General features: G+C 41.2%; 1 protein-coding gene across 1 annotated transcript in view; it reads right to left on the minus strand.

Annotated features, from left to right (window-relative positions):
* The window catches only part of AK7 (adenylate kinase 7), a 133,519-nt gene that overhangs the window by 96,012 nt on the left and 19,590 nt on the right, over positions 1-17,917 (minus strand). Inside the window, exon 4 of the mRNA XM_058291966.2 lies at positions 4,943-5,037. Coding sequence (XP_058147949.1) covers positions 4,943-5,037 — 95 coding nt within the window. The remainder of the gene's footprint in view (positions 1-4,942; positions 5,038-17,917) is intronic.

Here is a 17,917-nt window from a genome sequence, read left to right on the forward strand (position 1 = left end):
TTACACAGAAGTAGAGAGAATACATCATGAACCCACATGTACCCATCACCAGTCATCAACACATGGCCAATCTTGTTTCATCCATACCCCGATCACTTTCTTGTCCCTTTAGATTATTTGGAAGCAAATCTCAGGCATAGTATCATTTCATCCATAAACACTTAATTTTTTCCAGCTGATTTTATCATTCTTTCTTTAAAATTTAGCAGTATTGGGTCTTGTTTAAGAATCCTTTCCCTATAAATTCCATCCATTTTCTTTTAAAAAAAAATTAAATTTAGGCCTTTTACATGTAATTATTTAAATGTAAACTGGAATTGTTTCTTTTGTGTGTGGTGTGAGGTAGGGAATTTGGGGAGGTGATGGAAATATGCTTTATCTTGAAGTTGTGGTGGTTATACAGCTGCATGCATTGTCCAAACTCAAAGCGCACATCTCATTCTGCAGCATGCCCACAGTTCATGTCTTGGATTGTGTACTTTTCTCATTTTCTTGTTTCTTAATAAATACTTTACTCCCTTGCCTACCCTATGGCATGTGCTTAAATTCTTTTACGCGACATATTCCAAGAACCTAGAAGCCCAGAACCCAAAGTCTTTCTGCCAGCCTATTTGGCAAGCTGAGTCAGGAAACACAGAGAATCAATGCCTCCTGGAACAAGATATTTGTAGGGGTAACTAAAGTCCAATAGTTGAATGGCCCATAACAGTTTGAAATGGTTATGAATTCCAAAATAGATGTTGGATTATGTTTGTAATCTGGTCTGAACCTGGGCATGATTAAGTTATGATTAGAGCTTTGATAGGGCCATGTCAGTGGGGCCCCACCTACACCACCCCTTAGTAGGTGGGAACTCACAGATGAAGGGCATGGCAAAGGAAAGAGTTGAGGTTATTTCTTTTTTAAGATTTATTTTTTATCTATTTCTCCCCTCTCCCCGCCATTTCCCCCTGTTGTCTGCTCTCTGTGTTGGTTTGTTGTGTGTTCTTCTGTGTCTGCTTATATTCTCATTATTATTTTTTTAGATTTATTTATTTCTCTCTCCTTCCCCCTACCCCTGCTGTTGCTCTCTGTGTCCATTCGCTGTGTGTTCTTTTCTGTGTCTGCTTGCATTCTTGTCAGTGGCACCAAGAATTTGTGTCTCTTTTTGCTGTGTCATCTTGCTGCATAAGCTCTCCATGTGTGTGGCACCACTCCTGGGCAGGCTGCGCTCTTTTTGTGTGGGGCAGCTCTCCTTGTGGGGTGCACTCCTTTTGCGTGGGGTTACCCTATGCCAGGAACACCCATGCGTGGCATGGCACTCCTTGCGTGCATCAGCACTGCATGTGGCCCAGCTTACCACATGGGTCAGGTGGCCCTGGGTTTGAACCCTGGACCTCCCATGTGGTAGGTGGATGCTCTATCAGTTAAGCCAAATCCGCTTCCCTGTATTCTCATTAGGTGGCTCTGGGAACCGATGCTGGGACCTTCTAGAATGGGAGAAAGGCAATTACTCTCTTGTGCCACCTCAGCTCCCCTATTCTGCTATGTCTTCTTATTTTCTCTCCTCTGTGTCTCCTGTTGTGTCACCTTGCTGTGTCTGCTCTCTGCGTCAGCTGGGACTCCTGCGCGGGGAGGCTTTCAGGTGCTGGGAGGCGTTCCCACGCAGGGCAGCTCTCCTGCGCCAGGCCGCATTCCTGCATGGGCTGGCACTCTGCAGGGGCTGGCTTGCCCTCACCAGGAGGCCTGGGGCATCAAACCCTGGATCTCCTACATGGTGGATGGGAGCCCAATTGGTTGAGCCACATTCGTTTCCCGAGTTGAGCGTTTTTTATGTTGGAGTTTTGACATTGGAGTTTGATGCTAAAGCCTTAAGCTGGAGCCCAGGTAAGTGGGCTCAGAGGAAAGAGAAGCCAACATCAGGAAGAGGGGAATGCTGAGCCCAGGAAGAAGCAAGCCCTGGGAAGAAAGGAACCTTGAACCCAGAGAGAAGCAAGACCCTGGAAGGGAGGAACCCTAGAAGCCTGAGCCTTCGTAGCTGTCGGCAGCCATCTTGCTCCAACACGTGAAAATAGACTTTGGTGAGGGAAGTAACTTATGCTTTATGGCCTGGTATCTGTAAGCTCCTACCCCAAATAAATGCCCTTTATAAAAACCAACCAATTTTTGGTATTTTGTATCAGCACCCCTTTGACTGACTAATACATGGCCTAAGTGTCCTGGATACTTCTTTGCTATACCCAGGATGCAGTGACACAGCATAACTGCACTCAGCTTCCAGGGGATGAACTTGAAACTCTCCGACACATGCGCCAGCTACTCAGTGTATATAACATGACAAGTATGTCACTGTAAGAGCCAATCATATATTCTGATAGTAGGAACATATAAGCAGCTCCCATGTAAACAGAGGAGTGGAGAGAATAAAGAAAGCTTAAAGGAGCAGGAGCAGAAAGAGAGCAGAGGAAGGGAAAGAGCATGAAGTAAACCTAATATGCACGTACTCCTTCTGGCTCCTCATGCCTTTTTCTTTGAAGAATACCTTCTGAGGGATACCATAAGACCCTGGCCGCGAGAATCCCATTTGGAAAAAGAATTCCATTTGGGGTCAAGGGAAAGCCCCAGATACCCTCAAAATGCTTCACCATTGGCCCCTGGTAACTGACACATGGGCCAACCAATCAGAACAACAAACAGCTGGAGCCCCTCCCTAACATTATGAAGAGGGAGGAGTCAAGGTTTTAAAAGATCTCACCTGGAGCCCCATGCATGTGTCTCACTCTGTGGCATGCCTGCAGTCCACATCTTGAATTGTGTACTTTTCTTGTTTTCTTGGTTCTTGAACTTTTTACTCCCTTGCCAAAAAAAAAAAAAAATCTCCCAGAACAAAAGAACCTCATGGAGATGTACACTAAAAAGGGTTAATGTTACTATATGTACATTTAACACAATAATAAACCCCATTAACCATTAGGGAAATGACTGGGACCTGGCCAATCAGCATATTCCAGCCCTTAGATGAAGCATGATCTAAGCAGGAAGTGAGAATTGAAACGCTAAGGAAAACAAATAAAAAAAAAAAAGATAAAAGAAAAAGAAAAGAATAAAATGACTTGGTCTATTTGAGATGATGGCAATCAGATGGGGTGGAGGAATGAGCTTAGAAGACAAGGGCATGAAACCCTGGTCCCTGCTCTCTGGGACCACCCAGCCCACAAAGGAAGCAACTTGGTGCATGAAGTGGGATCAATACCCAAATATATCCTTGTTATTAATAATGGATCCTGGGAAACGGACTTTGGCCCAGTGGTTAGGGCGTCCGTCTACCACATGGGAGGTCCACAGTTCAAACCCCGGGCCTCCTTGACCCGTGTGCAGCTGGCCCATGCGCAGTGCTGATGCGCGCAAGGAGTGCCGCGCCACGCAGGGTGTCCCCCGCGTAGGGGAGCCCCACGAGCAAGGAGTGCACCCATAAGGAGAGCCGCCCAGCGCGAAGGAGGGAGCAGCCTGCCCAGGAATGGCGCCGCCCACACTTCCCGTGCTGCTGACGACAACAGAAGCGGACAAAGAAACAAGAAACAAGACGCAGCAAAAAGACACAGAAAACAGACAACCGGGGGAGGGGAGGGGAATTAAATAAAAAATAAAAATAAATCTTTAAAAAAAAAAAAAATAATGGATCCTGTTGATTCTAACATTTTCTTTTTCTTTCCCATTTGAACATCTCTGAAATCTGAATGTGTCTTGTATGACTTAGTACAACTGTAGGCATCCAGGAAGCACTGAAGTTGAGTGGTCATTGCCGATGCCTGGCTGACCTTGAACACAACTGCTGGTATTGGCATCACTTCAAACTGAGTTGTGTACGTTGTTGGGACGATACATGTGATTTAGTTGCCATTTATCATATCTTTTAAAAAGATTTTCTTGAGATACAGAACAGAACTGAAAAGGTATTTCAAATGCACAAAGGCAGGGGAGCAGAGCAGCAAATGCAAATAGGATATTAGTAAAGAAAATAAGCAATGGTGGAAGAATGGCTGTAAGTTCACATTTTCTAGGTAAAAACCATGTGCTTTATAGGAAAGGAAAGTACTTACAAGTAAAGGACACAATTCAGGTTTAATGCTGAGCTATTGTGTGTCAAAAGAATGGTGTGACTCAAAGAAGTCAGACTCCAAATATGAAGGTGTTTTGGGAAAACTATAATCTCTGTATTCTGCTTCTATTTTCTTTTTAATATATGTACAAGAATGTATATGACAAAAACATAGCTCTAAATAAGTCTAAAACACAGCTTTCAATATGTTTAAAATAACAATTCGAAGTGATAACAAAGCATTTGATAAAATTGTATAAAGCACACTCTGGGGACCCTTTAGAGCCAGAGCCAAAAAACCCATGCCTTCTTGAGTTTCCTCTTTATCTTTTGAAATTTGAAATCCCCACCAAAGCAGCTGACATCCATCAAGCTTCTAGTTCATTATGTTTGACCTGATATAAAATAAGCCCACCTGTTGTAACCCCACCCCTATAAGATGGCCAAACCCTTGCCTACTCAATAGGAGTCAAACTAACTTCCTCCTCATGTCTATAAAAATCCTTTATCATCCCTAGAACCCCAAAGCTATCTCCATTCTTGAAAGCTTCCTTTGCTGCAGCAAAACTCTGGTGTCCCAAAGAAAACGGTGTCATCTGCAAATGACTCTGATTTGCCTTCTACACAACTGTTAGAGATTAATAGGCAGCATTTTTTTTTCTTTCTTTTAATGGCATATCAGGCAATGGAGCCCCTTAGAATTGATGGTGCTTAGGGTCAATGACCTCTGTGGAGTGCACATTATAGGCTAGCACCCTGCAGTGTGAGAATGTACAACCCACTATAAAAAGTTCCCTTGGCAGACAGATTACAAGGCATTAAGTGTGAAATGTTGCCCGAAGGAAAAATGAATGTGCTACTCACAGGATCCAGGGGTTTGGATCGCGCCCAGGTCATTACCGTGGATAGTAAAATAAATATCTTTCGTTTTTCAAAATGGCTTACTTCTTCATTCAGTGCTGTAGGGCCAAAAAGTAGAGCAGTTATTTGGATACATGCAGAACTTGTTTTCCAAACCCAGTATACTGCTAGGTGGCATGGGGCTTGAAGGTAGTCTTTCCGGGAGTAATCTAGCACCAGGTGGCTTTATCGCCTGCAGCTATCCCACCCCAGCGCTGCCCCCTCACTGCTCTCCAGCATTCTCCCCCAGCTCCAAGCTTTGCTTCCTGCTAGTTACGACCCTGGCCTGTGGCTGTGCTTTCTCTTGGGCCTGCGCTAGATATAGGTTCACTGGGTCGCTGCCCTAGGGGTGGAGCCTCAAGTTGCCATGCTCTGATTGGTCAATCACTGGGTCCACGAGAGATCATTAGTTAGGGTTTGGAGACTAGCGTTTTATGTTAATGAGGTATGCTAACTGGGAGGCATTGATTGGCTGATTATTATTAGGGCAATGGATCCTATTGGTTGAAAACCTCTTATCCAATTGGTTGGCTCAGGAACTCTTATCCTATTGGTTGGCTCTTACTCCCTCTGCCTAGGGGTTACATTTTGGTGACCTTCACTTTCAATCTTTGGACCTGACCTGGTATTATCTGGGGTTTATCCAATTCTCACCGCTCTGGAGTGAGTGCTACCGTTTTCTCTTTTACCCAGGAGGGAACCGAGGCAGTTCGCCCCAGCAGTGCAGAGAATCAAACCCAAGTTGCGCGGCCGGTGCGCCCCCACCACGTCCCGCTGCGGGCTGCCCGGGGCAGCGAGCAGGAGGACCCCTCCTGGCTGGGGGATGGCTGGAGAGGTCCCAGATCAGAAGGCAAGGCCACCGCGTTGGCCCTCTCAAGATTTCGCACCAGGCCCCCTATTCAGCTGCAGATGTGGGAGGAAGGAAGTTGGGGAGCGCCCACCTTCCCACTCCCCTTGGTTGGGAGGATAGTGGCTGGGGGCTGGGGGCCGTGAGTGGAGGCTCTGGTAAGGCGGGGGTGCTTGATTGCAAATTATCTGTGGCGACAGAATTCAGAACAGAGGAGGTGAAAGGGCGAGGATTTGAATTACAAGGGGGTTTGTTACTTTACAGGACAGCCCCACACCTTTAAACCGTGAATTTCCTTAAATGCATTCAGCATGTGATTCCCTTAATATGTTTTTTGAGACACGTATTTTTCCAGAAAAAATCTAAACCATAAAGCGAGGTCTAATTAAACTTTTGGAGCTTCTCAGTGATGAAGGTTGCCCTGGTATGGTTTTAAGTCTCATAAGTGTGATTCCTTAAACTACCAGCAAAAAATAAAATGCTAATATCCTGAATCTACTAAATGTATGGGTTGATATTCTAAGATGAATTAAGTCCAAGAACACTATGTTCACATATTAATTTCAAATTCAAATATTAATTTTAATTTCTCTTTTTATTCCATTGCCTCTTCATTTTTTTCCCCCCTGCAATGGTCCCTTGTCTGTTTCCTTGTGGTTTGTGTGTGTGTGCACACGTGGTTTTTTTGTTTTTTTGCTCATTGTTTGTTTCTTCTTTAGGAGGCACTGGGAACCCAGCCAGGGACCGCCTATGTGGGAGGCAGGAACCCCACTGTTTGAGCCACAGCTCCCTCTTCAGTTTAATTTTACTCCTTTAACAACTTTCTGCTTCAGACTGGCCTCTTTTGTGAACACGTGGCCCACTTAGATGTCCTTTAACTGACTTAACCTCTTTTATTTATGACATTTATAATGCATCTGAAATGATCTGCTTGTTCACTTTCAAACGTGCATTTTATCCATATTTGTGTAAAAAGAAATATAAGAAAATAGAATTACTATGGCAAAGAGATTTAAAATGGAGTTGGGCCATCATTCTGGAGGTTACTCTTACGCAAACCTCAGCCAGGTACACAAACTGCCAAAGCAGGCAAAAATCTCAAGCAAAGACATTCCTCAGAACCCTAACACCATCCAGACACAGGAAACAAATCACAAGATAAGCAACTTTTTATTTTTAAGATTTTATTTTTATTTATTTAATTCCCCTCCCCTCCCCCGTTTGTCTGTTTTCTGTGTCTTTTTGCTGCGTCTTGTTTCTTTGTCCACTTCTGTTGTCGGCCTCAGGGGAAGTGTGGGCGGCGCCATTCCTCAGGCAGGCTGCTCCCTCCTTCGCGCTGGGAGGCTCTCCTTATGGGTGCACTCCTTGTGCGTGGGGCTCCCCTACGCGGGGGACACCCCTGTGTGGCACGGCACTCCTTGCGCGCATGAGCACTGCGCATGGGCCAGCTCCACACGGGTCAAGAAGGCCCGGGGCTTGAACCGCGGGCCTCCCATGTGGTAAACCGACGCCCTAACCACTGGTGCAAAGTCAGTTTCCCAGATAAGCAACTCTTATAAACCCAAAAGACATTTGGGGTGCCCCAAATATCCACCTACCGCAAACAACTTTATGCAATCTTTTTCTTTTTCTTCTTCTTTAGAAACCCTTGCCTGGAAGTACCAAGACAGGACATGATTTGGGTTGCTACCTGAATCGGTGCTCCCTGCGTTGCAGTTCTAAGACCTCAAATAAGCACCTTGGTTGCCTTGCAGCTTAGTTAGTTAGTTCTCCAATATACGCAAATATTTTCTCTCATTTCTAATAATTTATTCCTTTTTTCTATGCCATTTTTTTTGTGCCTTCCTTTCATAATATCTGTGAAAGGCAAGATAGGAAAACCCTTTCTTATTAAAACGTTAAAAATTTAATAAAACATTATTACAAAGTAAAACACAGCCATTGTAAGAAAAGCAAATAGGAAAATGTGCGTCAGGGAAGATGACAAAGTCCTTGCCTTTATTTGCCCCAACTGCACCAGTCCCATGACCCCAGATGATAGACTGATGGGTCTCTGATTAGACTTTCCTTACAGATAAAAATACTCTTTATCAAAAACTATAGAATACAGTTGAAATGTTTTCCAAATGGAGAGGTAAAGTTTTCTTAATTATTATTTTTTTGCAGGACATAATTTTATTTCTTAATTATTTAAGCTTAATTTTTTTATAAGATGTGAGATAAAGGTCCTCTTTCTCTCTTTTAGCTATGGATATTCAATTCTTCCAGCCCATTTGTTAAATAGACTGTTTCTGACCCAGCAGGGTGGATTTGACAGCCTTGTCAAAAATCACTTGACCATAGATGTGAGGATCTATTTCTGAACTCTCAGTTCGATTCCATTGGTCACTATGTCTATCTTTATGCCAGTACCATGCTGTCTTTACCACTGTAGCTAAGTAACATGCTTTAAAGTCAGCAAGTGAGAGTCCTCCAACTTTGTTCTTTTTAAAGGTACTTTTGGCTATTTGGGGCTTACCCTTCCAAATAAATGTGATAATTGGCTTTTCCATTTCTGCAACAGGGATCACATTGAATCTGTAAATCAATTTGGGTAGAATTGACACATTATTGATATTTAGTCTTCCAATCCATGAACATGGAATGTTCTTCCTTTTATTTAAGTCATATTTGATTTCTTTTAGTAATGCTTTGTAGTTTTCTAAATACAGGTCCTTTATGTTCTTGGTTAAGTTTATTCCTAAATATTTGATTCTTTTAGTTACTATTGTAAATGCAATTTTTTCCCCTGATTTCCTCCTCAGATTGCTCATTAGAGGCATAAAGAAGACACTGCTATTTTTGCATATTAATCTTGCATCCTGTCACTTTGCTGAACTCATTTCTTAGCTCTAGTAGCTTTGTTGTGGAATTTTTTGGGATTTTCTAGATATAGGAGCATATCATCAGTGAATAGTGAGAGGTTTTCTCCTTCTTATCCCATTTGGGTACCTTTTATTTCTTTTTCTTTGCCTAATTGCTTTAGCTAGAACTTCTAGCACAATATTGAATACCAGTGGTAACAGTAGGCATCCTTGTCTTGTTCCCAATCTCAGCAGGAAAGCTTTCAGTCTTTCACCTTTGAGTGCAATGTTAGCTGTGGGTTTTTCATATATGCACTTTATCATGTTGAGAAAGTTTTCTTCTATTAAATTTTGGTGTTTTATCAAGAAAGGACATGGTATTTTGTCAAATGCCTTTTCTGAATCAGTTGAGATGATCATGTGATTTGATTTTTCTTCTTCAATTTATTAAGTGATGTATCACACTGATTGGTTTTCTTGCATCGAACCATCCTTGCATACCTGGGATCAAACCCACTTGATCATGATGTATATTTCTTTTAATGTGCTTTTGGATTTGATTAGCAAGTATTTTGTTGAGGCTTTTTCCTACTATACATATTAGATAAATTGGTCTGTAATTTTCTTTTTTCATAGTGTCTTTGGCTTTGATATTCAGGTGATGTTGGCTTCATAGAAAGAGTTTGATAATGTTCACTTCTGTTCAATTATTTGGAAGAATTTGAGCAAGACTGGTTTTGAATCTTCTTTAAATGATTGGTAGATTTCACCTGTGAAGCCATTTGGTCTTGGGCTTTTCATTTTTGGAAGGTTTTGATCTCTTTACCTGTGATTGGTTTGTTGAGGTCTTCTATGCCTTCTAGGGTCAGCATTGGTTGTTCATGTGTTTCTGGGAATTTGTCCATCTTGTCTACATTGTCTAGTTTGGGTGTACCATTGTTTATAGTATCCTCTTATGATCTTTTTTATTTCTGTAGTGTCAGTGATAATGGCCCCCATCTCGTTTCTGATTTCATTTGTTTGCATTTACTCTCTTTTTCTCTTTGTTGATCTAGCAAAAAGGGTTTGTCAATTTTATTGATCTTCTCAAAGAACCAGCTTTTGGTTTTTGTTGATTCTCTCTATTTGTTTTTTTGTTCTGTTTCATTTATTTCTGCCCTACTCTTTGTTATCTCTTTCTTTCTGCATGCTTTGAGATTAGCTTGCTGTTCTTTTTTTCAGGTGTAAAGTTAGGTCTTTGATTTTTAATCTCCATGTATTTGTGAATTTTTCCTTTTTCCATCTGTTATTAATTTGCAACTTCATTTCATTATAATCAGAGAAAGTGTGTTCTGTAATTTCAATTTACTTAAATTTGAGACCTATTTTGTGAGCCAACATTTGGTCCATTCTGGAGAAAGATCCATGAATGCTTGAGAAGAATGTATATTCCTGTTTGGGGGTGTAATGTTCTATATATGTTTGTTAGCCAATAAATTCTATTGTTTAAACCAACCTATGGCATGGTATTTGCTTGAGCAGCCAAAGGAAACTAAAATATTCATGAAAGGAAATGCAGTAGCAAAGTTTTAGAAATGAATAAATTCCCTTGAGAAGTAGTGGGACGGTTATACAAATGTGCATCTATCACAGCAACAGGTCAATGGTTAATATTTTAAATGGACAATCAATGGCAAGGTTCATCAAGGTAGGCATTTTTATGTATTAAAGGAACAGCTAAGTTCAGTATGATTACTTTTGGGGAATACAGATGGGATAGAATGGAAATGCAGAGAACTGTTGCTTTTTTGTTGTTGTTGTTATAAGCTCACTGCACTTTTTTTTAAAAAGCAGTTTTATTGAGATATATTCACATACCACACAATCCATCCAAGGTGTACAGACAATGACTTTTAGTATAATCACAGTGCTGTGCATTCACCATCACAAAACATTTTAGAACAATCTCATTACTCCAAAAAGAAAAACTCCACACCCCCTTGCAGTCACCTCCCAATCCCTCTATCCTTCACCAGTCCTACATAACCACCACTCACATTCCATCTCTATAAATTGATTTATCTTTACCTTTTATACAAATGGAATCATACAATATGTAGTACTTTGTGCCTGATTTCTCTCACTCAGCATAATGGTTTTTTTACGTATATTAACATCTGTAACATTAACAAACATTTGGTAAGTTTCAAAGAAAAAGAGTCCTATATATGCAATAATACCTATATTCATATTTCACAAGAGATTTTACTTTGCTATACAGTTCTATGTTAAATTTTTTAGTTTTCCTCCTAGTAATATGCATGACCTTAGACTTTCCCTTTCAACCACTGTCATACCCATGTAATAGAAGCACTAGTTACAAGGACTATGTTGTGATTTCAAGTTTTCTATTCATTTCCAAAGCTTTACAAACTTTTTACTAATTCTGCACAGGTTGACCTTGAGTTTTCCATTCTCTAAACTCCTATTTTCTGATGACCCATATTATAAACTCCATGATTTTACACAGTATATTAGTTCATAGTAGGGCAATCAAACAGTACTTGTCCTTTTGTGCCTGGCTTCCTTCATTCAACATAATGTCCTCCAGGTTCATCCAAGTTATCATATGCTTCACTTCATTTCTTCTCGCAGCTGCAAAATATTCCATTGTGTGTGTATATACCACAGTTTGTTTATCCATTCATTGGTTGATGGACACCTGGGCTGTTTCCAACTTTCGGCAATTGTGAATAATGCCACTATTAATATTGTTGTCTGTTCATGTTACTGTTCTCACTTCTGGGTATATACTTTGTAGTGGTATTGCTGGGTCACAACCAAATCTATATTCAACTACCTTAGGAAATGCAAGACAGTCCTCCACAGTGGCTGTACCATTTTACATTCTCACCAAAAGTGAGTAAGTGTTCCTATCTCTTCACATCCTCTCCAACACTTGCAGTTTTCCAGTTTTTAAATAGTGGCCATTCTATTAATAATAGGTGTGAAATAATATCTCATTGTACTCTGATTTGCATTTCCCTAATTGCTAGTGATGTTGAACTTTTTCATGTGGTTTTCTTTTTTTCCATTTTTTTTTTCCCATTTTTTAATTGGGTCATTTGTCTTTTTATTGTTGAGTTGTAGCATCTTTTTATGTATCATGTATATTAAACCCTTACTGGATATGTGATTTCCAAATATTTTCTTCCAATGTGTCGACTGCTTTTTCACCCCTTTGACAAGGTCCTTTGAGGTGCAAATGTGTTTAATTTTGAGGAGGTCCCATTTATCTGTTTATTGTTGCTTGTGCTTTGGGTGTAAGATCCAAGAAACCAACACCTACTACAAAAACTTTTTTTTAATGTATTTTTTATTTATTTATACCTCCCCCTACCACCTTTGTCTGTACTTGCTGGCTGTTCTCTGTGTCTTTTCATTATGTGCTCATCTTCTTTTTAGGAGGCACCAAGAACTGAGCCTGGGAACTCACATGGGGGAGGGAGGCGCCCAATGGCTTGTGTTTATTGTCTATTGCCATTGTGTTTTCTTTTTTTTTTTTTTAATTATTTATTATTTATTTAATTTCCCCCCCTCCCCTGGTTGTCTGTTCTTGGTGTCTATTTGCTGCGTCTTGTTTCTTTGTCCGCTTCTGTTGTCGTCAGAGGCACGGGAAGTGTGGGCGGCGCCATTCCTGGGCAGGCTGCTCTTTCTTTTCATGCTGGGCGGCTTTCCTCACGGGCGCACTCCTTGCACGTGGGGCTCCCCCACGCGGGGGACACCCTTGCGTGGCACGGCACTCCTTGCGCGCATCAGCACTGCGCATGGCCAGCTCCACACGGGTCAAGGAGGCCCGGGGTTTGAACCGCGGACTCCCATATGGTAGACGGACGCCCTAACCACTGGGCCAAAGTCCGTTTCCTGCATTGTGTTTTCTTGTTGCTTCTCTTCATTGTATCATCTCATTGTGTCAGCTTGCCACACCGGCCCATCACCTCAGCTTGCTATCTTGCTTATCTTCTTTAGGAGGCACTGGGAACCAAACCCAGGACCTCCCATGTTGTAGGCAGGCACCCAACTGCTTGAGCCACACCCACTTCCCTACCATAAGATCTTGAAGTTGTTTTCCTACATTTTCTTCTAGGAGGTTTATAGTTGTCCCATTTATATTTAGGTCTTTGATCCATTTTGAATTGACTCTTGTGTAGGGGGTAAGTTAGGGGTCCTCATACTTTTTTTGGTTATGGATATCCAGTTCTCCCAGCACCATTTGTTGAAGAGACTCTTTTGTCCTGTTAACATGAATTTGGTAGGTTTGTCAAAAACCAGTTGGCTATAGAGCTGAGGATTTATTTCTGGACTCTCAATTCTATTCAACTGATTGATGTGTCTATCTTTCTGTCAATACTATGCTGTTTTGACCACTGTAGCTTTGTCATATGTTTCAAGGTCAGGCAGTGAAATTCCTCTTCTTTTATAGACTGCTTTTGGCTCATCAGGTGCACTTTCCCTCACAAATAAATTTGGTAATTGCCTTTTCTATTTCTATAAATAGGCTGTTGGAATTTTGATTGGCATTGCATTGAATCTATAAATCAGTTTGGGTAGGATTGATATCTTCATGATATTTAGTCTTCCAGTTCATGAATTTGGAATATCTTTCCATTTGTTTAGGTCTTCATTGATTTCTTTAACATTGTTTTTTAGTTTTCTGCATATAGATCCTGTACTTCTTTGGTTAAATTGATTCCTAGGTATCTGAGACTTTTTGTTGCTATTGTAAATGAATTTTTTCCCCTAATTACCTCCTCATATTGTCCAGCACTAGTGTACAGAAACATTATTGATTTTTGCATGTTGATTTTGTATCCTGCCACTTTGCCCAAATCATTTATTCACTCATGTAGCTTTGTTGCAGACATTTCACACTTTTAAAAATATAGGATCTTGTCATCTGCAAACAGTGAGAGTTTTACTTCCTCTTTTCCTATTTGGATGCCTTTTATGTATTTATTTTTTCTTGTCTAATTGATGTAGCTAGAACTTCTAGCACAATGTTGAGTAACAGTGGTTACAATAGGCATCCTTGTTTTGTTCTCGATCTTAGAGGAAAAGCATTCAACCTTTCCCCATTGAGTGTGATGTTGGCATGGATTTTTCTTATATGCCCTTTATCATATTGAGGAATTTTCCTTCTATTCCTATCTTTTGAAGTGTTTTTTTTTTAATCAAGAAAGGATGCTGGATTTTGTCCAGATGCCTTTTCTGAATCTATCATGTGGTTTATCTCCGTCAATTTGTTAATGTAGTGCATTACATTAATTGAGTTTCTTATTTTGAACCACCCTTGCATACCAGGAATAAATCACCCTTGGTCATGGTGTATAATCTTTTGATATGTTGTTAGGCTCAATTTACAAACATTTTGTTGAGAATTTTTCCATCTATATTCATTAGAGAGATTGGTCTGTAATTTTCTTGTAGTATATTTATCTGGCTTTGGTATTAGGGTGATGTTGGCTTCATAAAATGTGTTGGGTAATTTTCCCTCCTCTTCAGTATCTTGGAAGAGTTTAAACAGGATTGGTGTTAATTTTTCTTGAAATGCTTGGTAGATTTCACCTGTGAAGGCGTCTAGTCTTGTACTTTTCCTTGTTGGAAGATTTTTTTATGACAGGTTCCATCTCTTTATATGTGACCACTTTGTTAAGTTCTTCTATGTCTTGTAGCATCAGTGCAGGTTGTGCATTTATAGGAACTTGTCCATTTCATCTAGGTTGTGTAGTTTGTTGGCATACAGTTTCTCATAATATCCTCTTATGATTCTTTTTATTTCTGTGGGGTCAGTCAAAAGTTCCCCCCTTTCATTTCTGATTTTGTTTATTTCTATCTTTTCTCTTCTTCTCTTCATTAGGCTAGCTAAGGGTTTGTTAATTTTATCAATCTTTTCAAAGAGCAAGTTTTTGGTTTTGTTGATTTTATCTGTTGTATTTTGTTGTTGTTCTCAATTTCATTTATTTCTGCTCTACTCTTTATTGTATCTTTCATTATGCTTGCTTTGGGAATGGTTTGCTATTCTTTTTCTAGGTCTACAGTTGTTCAGGTAGATCTTTTTAAAAATTAATTAATTATTTAATTTTTTTATCCCTCCCCCCCCAAGATGGCTCCCTCGTCTGTCCAAAGAAGAAACACAAATGGCTAAAAAGCACATGAAAAGATGCTCAACATCACTAGCTATTAGGGAAATGCAAATCAAAACTACAATGAGATATTATCTTATACCCATTAGACTGGCAGCTATTAAAAAAACAGAGGAGTACAAATGTCAGAGAGGATGTGGAGGAATGGGAACGCTCATCCACTGCTGGTGGGAATGCAGAATGGTGCAGCCACTGTAGAGGACAGTTTGATGGTTCTTCAGAAAACTAACTATAGAACTGCTCTATAATTTGGCAATTTCACTGCTGGGTATATACCCAGAAGAATTGAAAACTGGGACACAAATAGATATATGCACACTAATGTTCACAGTGGCTTTATTGACTATTCCCAAAAGTTGGAGTCAACCCAAATGTCCTTCAATAGATGAATGAATAAACAAATTGTGGTACATCCATACAAAAGAATATTACTCAGCTGTAAGAAGGAATACAGTATTAATACACAGGATAACATGGATGAATCTTGAGTGAAGCAAGTCAGGCATTGAAGGACAAATATTACATGAACTCATTGATATGAATTAAGCAAATTGAACAGACTCACAGAGTGAGAGTCTGGAAGATAGATTCACAGGAAATAGAAAGGGAGAAGTAGGTTGTGAGCCGACACCCATATGGGCAAAATCTATGATACGTTGGATGTGTGTAGTTGTACAGTGGAGGGGCATGACAGTAGTGTAATGATATTCTTGGGTTGGGCGGTGCTGGTTTGTCAGGGGGTTGGAGTGGGGAGGGTGGGTTGGACTGTCCATGGAACTGGGGGGAGGGTTGGGGATGGGAGCAGGTGAACACTGGGGATTGGTGGGTACATGGTTGAAACTATAATGTTGGGAATGCTCTTTTGGTAATATGACAAGGAAAGGTTACTGGTTTAGGGAGTTGTATAGGGGGTATTTGAGCCAGGGCTCACCTGGGGCAGGCTTCTAGGGTGTTCATCTTGCCATCGTGTGTTGTATCAGTGGGTGGAGACCCATATAATGAGTGGCAAGGTGGCAGACTCCCATCCTGAGAAGCCAATTATGTTCTCAAAAAGAGAGGCGCAAGTCTCTCGAGAACATGGGCAGTGCCTAATAGGGGAGAACAGACCTGTGCATCAAGCCCTCATTGTTGTTGCAAGTAGCTATGAATCTAGGCCTTCAAGGAGTAAAGCCTGGTGGTTGCCATGGGTCCCGAGGGAAGGGGAAGGGAGGAAGAGAATAGATGGAACATGGGGCATTTTGGGGGAGATGGAAATACTCTACATGATTTTGCTATGATATATACAGGCCATGATGAATTGCATCAAAGTTTATAAAAGTGTATAGTCCAAAAAGCAAACCATTTACCATGGTTGGTAGGTGTGTTTCTTTTTCTTTTTTCTTTTTTAATATTTATTTATTTATTTATTTATGTCTTTCTCTTCCCCTCATTGTTTTGAGCTCGCTGTCTGCTATCTGTGTGTTCTTCTATGTCTGCTTGTCTTCTCTTTAGGCGGCGCCGGGAACCAATCCTGGGACCTTCCAGAGTGGGCAAGAAGGGCTCAATCTCTTGCACCACCTCAGCTCCCTGGTCTGCTGCAACTCTTTTTGTCTCTCCTCTGTGTCTCTTTTTGTTGGGTCATCTTGCTGTGCCAGCTCTCTGCGTAAGCCAGCTTGCCTTTCACCAGGAGGCTGCAGGAATTGAACCCTGAACCTCCTATATGGTAGATAGGGGCCCAGTTGCTTGAAGCACATCCATTTCCCAGGTAGCTATGTTTCAATATTTGTACCTCAGTTGTAACAAACGTACCATCCACATATAAAATGTTATTAATAGGGGAAGGGGGCAGAGGGGGAGGATGTTGGGTAGATGAGAGTCCCCTGGATTTGGTACGTGACTTTACTGTAACCTAGATCTTTTTTTCAAAAAACTAATTTATTTTTTTTATCCCCCGCCCCCACCCCACCCAAAAATAGTCTCCTTGTCTGTCTGCTTGACAACCTCAGGAGGCATCTGGAACCAAACCTGAGGCCTCCCATGTGGGAGGCAGGTGCCCAAGTGCTTGAGCCACATCCACTCCCCTAGATCTTTGATTTTAGCTCTTTGTTGATGTTTTCCCCCCTGAGATGGCTCCCTCATCTGTTTGCACTTTGTTTTTGCTCATTGTTTTTGCTTGTTGTTTGTGCTAGTAATCTCCTCGTTGTTTTTGCTCATTGCCTGCTTGTTGTTTTTTGCTCACTGTCTGCTCATTGTCTGTGTGTGTGTTTTTTGTTTGTTAGTTTTTTAGGAGGTACTGGGAACTGAACCTGGGACCTCCAATGTGGGAGGAGGGCAGTCAACTGCTTGAGCCACACTGCTCCCTGCTTATTTGTTTTTGCTTATTGTCTGCTCATTGTTTTTGCTTGTTGTTTGCTTGTTGTAATTTGCTTTTGGAAATTTGTATGAATCTCATTGATTAGTGGTCTCAAATGCTGTGTCTCATCAGGAGCTTTGATATATTCCTTTGCTTGGGCCATTTCTTCTAGTTTCTTCCTATGGCTTCTAAGTTTTTGCTGTTGTCTAGGTGTCTGATTAGGATGGTGACTTTATTCTGATGTCAATTTGTCTCTTTAATAAGGATTTAGTGGTGGGAGGTTGTATGTTACTACTGTTCTTTGATTCTTGGTTCAGTTTGTTCTAGGTCTCAGGGTTGTCCTTGTTAGTTGCTCAACTCTAGGCCATAGACCAAGGGCATTGGGGAGGGAAGCTGTAAAAGGCCGGAAAAAGCCTCTCTGACACTTATTTTGAATTTCCTCACATGCACTTCCTTGGTCTGCCAGGAGATGGCACTTTGTGGCAGCCCAGCAGTTCAAAGCCTAGTCAGAAGGTGCTGGCTGCAATGGGAACAGCAACAATGTGGCAGAGGATCCTGCCTCGAGGCTATTCAGAGGGTCCCTACTCAAACTTTCTCATAGGCTGTTCTCTCACATTGCTGGCAGCCCCCTTTCGCGGGTAGTAAATAATTCCATTCCCCTCTGCGTCCTCAATAACCAGTCCTGGTCGGTATGGACGGTGATTGAGAGGGTCGGAGCTCTTTAGTCCCTTGCAG

This window comes from Dasypus novemcinctus, chromosome 3, assembly GCF_030445035.2.
Source record: "Dasypus novemcinctus isolate mDasNov1 chromosome 3, mDasNov1.1.hap2, whole genome shotgun sequence".
In the NCBI taxonomy this organism is placed as follows: Eukaryota; Metazoa; Chordata; class Mammalia; order Cingulata; family Dasypodidae; genus Dasypus; species Dasypus novemcinctus.